The sequence below is a fragment of the Urocampus carinirostris genome, chromosome 2, assembly GCF_059441175.1.
Source record: "Urocampus carinirostris isolate Australia breed hairy pipefish chromosome 2, RoL_Ucar_1.0, whole genome shotgun sequence".
In the NCBI taxonomy this organism is placed as follows: Eukaryota; Metazoa; Chordata; class Actinopteri; order Syngnathiformes; family Syngnathidae; genus Urocampus; species Urocampus carinirostris.
In genome coordinates, this window is record NC_142350.1 from 1408069 (window position 1) to 1417500 (window position 9432).

A 9432-nucleotide genomic window follows, 5' to 3' on the forward strand; every position below is an offset into this window, starting at 1 on the left:
TTTGAGCAAATATTTTAGTCAAACTCAATCATAAGCGTTGCCAGAGACCTCCCACCATTAACCTTTTCATTTCTTTGTGCTAACTGCTAATATGACACAGCAGTGATGTGAAACAGATAAAAAATGGTCAAAAATACCATAGTATTAATAAAAGAACGCCATGCTTACTTTCTCTGCCGCTGAGTGAACTGTCGTTGGAAGGAGTGCTTAGACCGGCAAAGACACAGTAAACCTCCCGAGACTGAAGACCGCCTCCGCACAAGGCCGTCTGGTTGCCCCGACGACGGTCTTGCTGACTCAGCAACGTGTCCACTTTGCACTCAGTCCACTCGCTGCTTTTCCAGGTGTAACTGTGGAAAGATGCCGTGTAACTAACACTCAAAGGAAAAGCCTGTTTCACTCAACACAGCTCATTCAGCAAAATATCTGAATTTTTCTATTCATACAATCATTTCATGCCAATTTACTTAAAGTTATGTATTTTGTCTATTAGTGCCAGAGCAGGGACAGCTGCCAGGTCCCTATTAGATGCTAAGATACTTCGTATGTTGGGCTCATGTTATCATGATTCAATCTTCTCGATTTCATTTTACATTTAGGCTTGGGTCTGGAACCCAGAAGTCAAAGGTCTTAGAGGACCGGAGAGGATTTTGCCTATTGAATAATCAATAGGGAATGTTTTGATTCTTCTGTTCATGTAATTGTTCCAGACCAGTTCACTTAAAATTCTTAATTAAGGCTGGAGCAAGAGCTACTGCCAGGTCCCTATTTAGATACAAAGATACTCCTAATGTTGGGTTCACAATCTAACTTGCCTGGATTTCTTTTTACATTGGGACAGTAACCTCGAGGACCAAGCTCCTGAAAGACAAATCTTTGCCGTGGTCAGAAAAAGGCAAAGGCCACTCGAATTCTTTCCGCTAATGGAATTGATTCAAGGTCACCAAGAAAAGCCACTATATTTATGACTGGCTTTCTTCTTTCAGCTGCGCCTCGGAAAAGGCCTCAGGCGAGGCCGGGTTGAGTCTTGCGTTCATAGACTTTTGCTTGGGTGGAGGCAGAAATGCAGAAAACAGGCTAGCGGGGGTCAAAGCACTCTCCACCTTCTTTCTGAAGTGAAGTCTGACTGATGCCCATCAAGTCCACGAAAAACTTCTTCTTATTCTTTACAAAACAAGGAGCTTGTAAACCGGAGAATTTTTTCATAAATCAAGTTTTGATCTCATGCTGACTATGCCCCGAGTGTAACATTTTTATGTTGTTATTAAAGCTTAGCAGAGAAAATAGATAGCAAACCAATGCAGTCAAAGCAATTTGATGGCCAAGAATAACCTCCATTAGATTTGTATAATTTTGGGGGGAATAAACCACATTGATCCCAAACGCCACTTGGTGTCCAGCAGAGGCCCACCCAAGTTAAAAGAGGTAAGCCAAAGTGCTGCCATTAGTTGGATATGTCTGCTTACAGGACGCAGGGCGGGACTGCTTCCCCCTCAGGACAAAGCCGGGTCTCCTCCAGCCGGGGACACTTGGCCCCTCCTCCGACAGGGACCTGACTGACATTTCGGGTTCGTGTTTGCTCGGCCCCGGGTCCTTTGGGGTCCTGGCAGTCCTTGGAGCAGGCTGACCACTCGGACCACTCGCTCACATGGCAGTCTTTGGTCAGGACGCACGCTTGGTGGGTGACTACCAGGGACTCATCAGAGCACAGGCTGGAAAAGAACACACAACAAAGACACGCTTTACAAGTCCTATTCAATTCATTCACAGAGACTCTATTTGCGAAGGTGTTCATTTTTTTAGATGAATTAAGATAAAAATACATTGAACTTAATTTAGTCCCTTACTGGAAAGCATTCATAAATAAGGTCTCATGGCCTTGTCTTTGCTATTAATAAGGAACGTTTTGCTCCACCTAAGTGAGTCGTTGTCATTGCTCCGTGGCCTCCATTAGAGCTGGACGAGTCCCAGTGGACAGAATGAGGCCATTTCACGACCTAATAATGGTCACGTGGATAATAAATCGGCTACAACAAAAATCACCACCACTTGCAATATGTTTAAACGGATCCTCAAAGATTTCACGTGCTGGATCAAGGACTTAGTTCTGTAAATAACCTCTGCAACATATGTATTGCATAAATGTGACTGGAAGTAACCAGATTGTTAATAAGGGCCCGGTCACACAGCCGTTTGCGTCTGAATCACGGCCAGAAATTTCTGCCTGTGAAGCAGACGCTGTTTGACGCTTTGAGATCGCCATACAGACGAGATACAGCAGTGCTTTACACGCGGTCGGAAATTCACACGCGGTTGGCAGCGCGAAAAAGTATTGCGCTGCTCAAAACTTTAGGGCTCGGTCACCAAGCCTTTCACGGGCGTATCGAGGCTGAATCACGGCCAGAAATTTCTGCCCGTGAAGCAGACGATGTTGGACGCTTTGAGATCGCCATATAGACGAGATACAGCAGTGCTTTACACGCGGTCGGAAATTCACACGCGGTTGGCCGCGCGAAAAAGTTTTGCGCTGCTCAAAACTTTAGACTACGTGTTAACCGCGGGCAGCACACGAGGTAATGACGCGGAAATGACGCGGAACGACGTGCTCTGGCCGCGGCCAGGGCGTGGTTACACATGGGTAGGGCGCGAAATTTCAGCGGGTAATCGTGGGTGGAGCACGGTCATAGCATGTTCTGCGCCTGTATCGCGGTGTTATTACGTGAAATTAGCGTGTTACGCGTGTGACGGTCAAACGCCTTTCTCTGCGTATATACAGCGCGATTTGCCGAGCACACGTCAGTTGTGCTTGAAACGTCAAGGGGTGAACATGGATCCCCGTCACCGTAGTGACCTCGTCTTAATCCATTTTTATTTCTTGACATTTCTTTTCATTTCATAACAAGATAATAAAATACAAATGAAAAACTATTACAATAATAACATATTGGCTTCTTCGGTGCCATAGCTTGAAATCTTGATCTTCACGGGACTGTGTCTTGAGCGGTTATGATTTCTACAGCCCGGTGTTATGCCACTTTTACCTCGTTTTATCTCACTTTTAGGGAATGTAATGGCGAACATATAACCAAAATCCACTTTGTCTTGCATTTGTTGGGAATGTAATACAACATAAACCATTCCGTCTTTGTTTTTGTTGTGAACGTAATCGAACGGTAATGCACACCGTATATAAATCACTTTTGAGAACTGTTATGCACTCTACCGTAAAGTTTATTATGCAGAAATAAGCTTTATGGTAGAGTGCATAACAATTTCAATACGAGCGATTTGAATAGAAAAAGGCAAAATAAACATGTTACCTGCTGAAAAGTGATTTGTATACGGCGTGCATTACCGTTCGATTACATTCACAACAAATACAAAGACGGAATGGTTTAAGTTGTATTACATTCCCAACAAATGCAAGACGAAGTGGTTTTGGTTATATGTTTGCCATTAAATTCCCTAAAAGTGATATAAAAGTGAGATAAACTGAGGTAAAAGTGGTTGTAGAAGCGAGGGGATGCAAATCTCGGCAAGGATGCATTTCTCGGCATAACGCCGGCTCGGCAGCTTTTATACCCGTGGTCCACACGAGAAAATGACGCGATGCGGAAGCGGAACAGTCGCCGGCGTCTGTTTTGCGGGCATACCACCGATGAACAGCGGGTTGGCCAATTTTGCGCATTTTCCATCGCGGGCAACCACGGGCAAAAAAAAACGCAAAATTTTAGCCGCGATACAGACGCAAACGGCTGTGTGACCGGGCCCTAAGGGAAGGGTTCGGTTTTCAACAGACACTATTGAAGATGTCAATAAGCGTGGAACAAGTTTGCAAATTCTCACCACTCTCACCTTGAGGCTTCAATGGCGCCATTCTTGTGTACACAAGTGACTTCTCTGGTCTGGTATCCGATTTGCACATCCCAGGACTTTCCTCCCAAACGGTTCTGACGGTTCTTGTTTCGTTTCTTTTTGATGAGCTCTCGGGTGTTGGGATCCCTAGCCTCGGCCTTCTCCTTCAACCTCTCTCGGATTTTCTCTCTGATTTTCTCTCGCTTTTCTTTATTTTTAGCCTTCCTCTTTCGTTTGGGACCGTCTGCCTGAAGGAATGGTCTTTTGGATTTTTGATTGGTCTTGCCTAATTTCCTGTTGAGTTTTCTAGGTTTTTCTCCATTTTTGGAAAGTCCATCACCCTGGACTGTCTTCTTGTCTTCCTCTTGGGGTTGTTGGTCACTGCGTCTGCTCTGTTTGTCCCTTTTCCTGGATTGTTTTTTCCGCTCACTTTTGGGTGGGTTATCACCTTCGTTGGTCTGTCTGTTGGCTTGCCTGGCCTGTCTTGAGACCGGTGCAGTGCAGGGACCCCAGGATCCGACCCGTAGACTGTACAGGCTCTCTTCTCCCTCGCACAGTCCCAGCTGGCACGTCTGAAATTCTGTCAGGTTTAGACAGGCTGCCCCATCGAATAACGGCGGAGAAAGAACGGTGCGCATCCGGTTCTGCAAGCCCATCCCACATGTCTTGGAGCAGGCCGTCCACGGACTGAACTCTGACAATACGCAGTCCTGCGGGCAGGGGATGATACAGGCCTGCTCCAGTCGGGGTTTGGGTTCAAAGTATTCACAAATTGTATCTTGTGCTGGCTCGTTGTTGGCTTTTTGGACACAGCCAACCTCACGGGTCTGTATGCCCTCCTCGCCGCGGGTGCAGACGGTGGGCCTTTGCGCATCGGCGCTGCGTAGAGACACAGGGACACATTGGTTCCAGGCGCCCAGGTGCCAGTCGTACAGGTCTTTGTGCCAGTCGCACACTCGAAAGCAGCTTTGCTGGTTGTCGGGTTGTTGCGCCTGCTCGCAGTTGGTGTGGAGGGTGGTCCAGCCTTCGGAATGGGTGCACCATACGGCTCGGCTCTGGCTACCTCCTGGGCCGCACTCACTGCCCATGCATCGACCCCACGGACCTGAAGGAGGAAAAAATATCATCGGAAATGTGTTTGCTGCAAATCAATGGTTTATCTGTTACTGTACAATGGCTCTGTGGACATCGCCCACTGTATTGGGTGCCCTTCATTGCCGGCTATGTGTCAGTAGAACCAGGGTCTTCTCATCATTTGCGGTCAGTTCAACAGAACTCTACATGTTGCTTCCACTCTAATGTGCTGGAATGGGCCATAATCAAGCATAGCGTACCTTGAGGGTTCGCCATTTTTCAGCCGACAGATTCTGCTGGGGTCGAGAAGAGGGAAGAAAAAAAGCCTTGATGAAAAGCTCTTAATGCCGCTTAAGCCAATCCTCCAGCATGTTCACTGGAACTCATAAAGCTTCCCAGGAACATGAGCTAAACACAGGAACATAAGGCTTTAGCACAGGGTAATTGCTAAACCCCATACCAGCAAGAAAACAACCTGAAATGTAATCAGCATTGTCCAGACTATGTTGGGAATCATATGTCAGGGCTTGTGGCTTTTACAACCATCAGAATGATCTTTGATTTGAAAGTGACAACCAATTGAAGAATATGCTCCATTTTGGTCACTTTTAAACCCAGCACTGGATCTTACTGCCGAATTACAAAAATAACTTCAATAAGATTGAGCAAGCTTCTCTGATTGAGCTAAAATAGACCTGTCCTACAAACAGGAAAAGTGGATCAAATGCATTGATCTTTCCCTTTGCGCATAACAACTATCATCTAGCACAACCTTGAATCAGTCTGCTACTATTTCAGGCCTCCAAAGAAAAATGCAAGTGAAGTGAACTGTAGTTGTTGCTATTTAAATCTGTAACCCTTAATACTGTCGTGGCATTTTAGTTTGTTATTGTTACTGTGTTTTTAGTGTAGGTTGCAAATTATTAAATGGATCAAACCTTTGACAGACAAATATCTTCCCCCACCTTTTCAGAGTAGGTCATTCACCGCGGCGTGCTGGTGGAGTGAAGGCAGGGTCGCAAGGTGCGCACGTGTGTTTTAAATGCTAATGTAGGTGGAGCCAAGCACGACAATGAGGGAAGAACAAAGACTGGATGTGAGATTGGCAATGGGACACATAGACCAAAGACATAGTAACCGACTGGCTGGGGGGGCAGGGTTCTGGAGGTTTGGGCTAGGACATTGTCTCAGGGTCTAGCACATCAGTCTATTGGACATTAGAAGTCACAACGGAACACAAAATTGGCTAGGCTGATCAGAGATCAACTGTATTTGACCTGGATTTCTATGCCAAGGGTTCTGACATGTAGCCTCGCCTCCTTAGAGGTTGACAACATCTGTGTCAATTTTTACAACCAATAGCTTTGATCACCTTGGTGATGTTCCAAACTTCAAGAAAAACAACATGATGTTTTGCTCTGAGACAATGGTCACAAACCCATTCCAAAACGGAGAAGACATGTGCCCAATTAATTCCCAATTAGGCCAATCACCGAACAAAGCCTTAGGATGGATTTATGTGCAGTTAGCAAGCACTCCTCCTTGGAGCTCTCCTTATTGCACTGGGAACTTTGGTCCCCCGAGCATGATAAAGAGAGAGAGAAAGCGAGATAGGAAAAAAAGAGAGAAAGAAAGACAAAAAGAGAGAGAGAGAGAGACAAAGAAAAAGATAATTGAAAAAGACAGAGAGAGAAAGAGGGAAAATTGTCAGAAAGAGAAAAATAAAGAAATTGTGAGAGAGAGAGAGCCAGAGAGGGGGGGGGGCAGAGAAAATGAGAGAGAAAGAAATACAGTTCTAGTTGCTTTGTGAGTGGTGGTGTGGCCTTGGCATATTTCGAACTCCAAGTCATTTTTCTCTCGTGCTTCTCTCAGCATATTCTCGCAGGCTAAATTAAAACCCTTGGCGGGCTTGATTCCACCTGCTGGCCACATCTTTGACACCTATGCCTTAACCACATCTAGGTTGATTTTGTTTTGCCAATCTGCAGTCCTAATCTCTTCCTGCGCGTGGAATCCGACCTAGCCAATGTTTACGACAGTACTATGGAATTTTTACTATGCTAGAAGAAACTGAAGGTGGAATACATTTTTTTAATCAATCTATTGCATTGGGCCCATCTGTGAAACATATAGGGTAAATATTCCCAAGAGAAGGTGGAATTGATGTCCCAATCCAAAAGAATGGGAAAGGACAGGAATCAATTTTCGTTGGAAGGGGCACCGCTTCCTGTGGTGTGTCTTGGGCAAGTTCCACCTGGAGGCGCCAATCCCTTTCCTGGCAGTTTTTTAGGGTTCACTACCCCACATGAAACAATAATGATTTCCATGGTTACCTGTAGCAGGAGAAGCCTCCTGATCTGATATAGCTCCTTTATCATCTGATCAACGAAGTGTTTTCTTCTCAGATATTTTATAGACAAACATATTAAGAGAATATTTGCAGTTATTGCACATAAAAACAGGTGTCAAGGATGCGGCTCATGGGCCGCTTCAGACCTGCGAAAGGTTTGAATCTGGCCTGCGAGACAACATTGAGTGCAAAAGAAAAGTGAGCCTCAATTTTAAAATGTCCACCTGACGTTGCCAAGGCCACGCCACCCATCACAAAGAAACTAGAACTATATTTCTTACTTTCTATCTGTATGTCTCTCTCCCTCTCTCTCTCTCTCACTTTCTTTTTTGTTTTCTTGCTTTCCCTTGCTCTCTCTCTCTCTCTTTTTCTTTCTTACTCTCTCCTTTCTCTATTTCTCTTGCTGTCTGTATCCTTCTCTTTTTCTGTCTTTTCACCTTCTCGCCCTATTTTCCTCTCTTTCTCTTTCCTTGCTTTCTTTTTTCTTTCTTTTTCTCTTGTTGTCTCTCTCTTTTTTTCTCTTTCTTTCTCTATTTCTTCCTCTCTTTCGCTCTCTCTCTCTCTCTCTCTCTTTCTTTGTCTCACTTTATTTCTCTTTCTTTGTTGCCCTGTTTTTCTCTCATCTTTCTTTTTCTGTCTTTCTCTGTCTTTGTCTCTTTCTATCTTTCTTTATCTTTTTCTTCTTTGATTTTGTCTCTTTTTTCACTTCTTCTCTCTGTCTTTCTATTTCATTCCTTTTCTCTCTCTTTTTCCCTTTTTTCTCTCTGTCCCTTTCTCTATTATTTATCCCTCCCCCTCTTTCTCCATTTATTGTCTCATTGTCTCTCTTCCTCTCTGCCTTATTCTTGCCTCTCTCTTTCTCCCCTTCTCTCTTTCTCTCTCTCTTTCATCATCTCTATCTTTTTTCTCCCTGTATTTTTCTCCTCCATTGCTCTATCTTTCTCCCTCTGTCTCCTTCTTTATCCCCTTTTTGTCCGCCTCTCTCACTTTTTCTCATTTTCTCTTTCTTACTTTCTCTTTTGGTCTTTCTCTCTTTTCACGCTGCCTTTTTTCTGTTTCTCTACCCATCTCTCTTTCTCTCTACTACTCTGGTCGCCATGAGAATGTTTTTTCTAAGTGGCCCCCAATCCCAAAATGACTTTGACACCCCTGACATAAAAGGTATGAAAAACTATACAGAGGGTTATTAGCTCAGTCCAGAAAATCATTGTCTGTTATCTGCCCAGTCTAGAGGACATTGCTGGCATTATAAAGGAAACCACTCACCCCGGCCACCACTTCTGGTAGGTGCCACAGGTCCCTCAAAACAAGGACTAACTGGATCGGATCAATATGTCTTGCTATGCACAGAAAAAAATGGGTATTCATATGTTATTTGTTGACTTATTTTGGCTCCCTGTTAGCTTAAGATGTGATTTTAAGGTTCTGTTGGTATTATACAAAATCATGCATGGACTTGCTCCCTCATATCTTTCAGATTTAATTCCCCCCCTTTGTTCCGGTCCGGAGCCTTCGCTCTGAAAACGCTGGTCTAGTAGTGATCCCAAGAGCCAAGAAGAGATCGGCAGGCTCAAGAACGTTCTCCATTTGGGCCCCTTGCTGTGGAATGTGTCACGGTCGCCTTGGTGACCAGTCTGCCCCGCCCTCTGGGCAACAGCTGAAAGCAGTTCCACTAATTGTGGGTCTGCTATTTAAGGCTGCATTGTGGGCTCTGCGGTTGCTGGTTCATTACTTATATACACAATCCCGGTCTGTTATGCCTTGTCCTGTTTTAGTCTGTTATGCCTTGTCCTGTTGAGTTCGTGCCGGAGAAACTCTGTGTTGTTCTGTTTTGCCCCGGAGTATTGGGCGACTTTTATTTTGTAAAATAAAACTTATGGATCGTCAACGCATTTGAGTTCTCCCTTCATGCCTCCTGTCTCCGTTCTGGTCCGGTCACCTTCCACGCCACCACGTCTCGTGACAGAATGAACCAGCCAACAAATAGAACTCAGTGAACGATCCCAGCGCGACTTGGGGAGAGCTGGTGAGCGCAGTTCGGCAGGCGCCTACTGAGTTGGCCTTCCCTGCCCGTTCGAACCACTGCCCCGCCCGTCGTGGCCCTTGCTGTGCCTCGAATGGGGTCCCGGGAAGAATTGACGCCTGTCTGTTCG

At 45.2% G+C, this 9432-nt stretch overlaps 1 protein-coding gene across 1 annotated transcript in view; it reads right to left on the minus strand.

Annotated features, from left to right (window-relative positions):
• Positions 1 to 9432, minus strand: part of thsd7aa (thrombospondin, type I, domain containing 7Aa) — a 34326-nt gene that overhangs the window by 15623 nt on the left and 9271 nt on the right. Inside the window, 3 exon segments of the mRNA XM_088328178.1 lie at positions 169 to 350; positions 1467 to 1712; positions 3856 to 4960. Of these exon segments, the coding sequence (XP_088184304.1) occupies positions 169 to 350; positions 1467 to 1712; positions 3856 to 4960 (1533 nt within the window).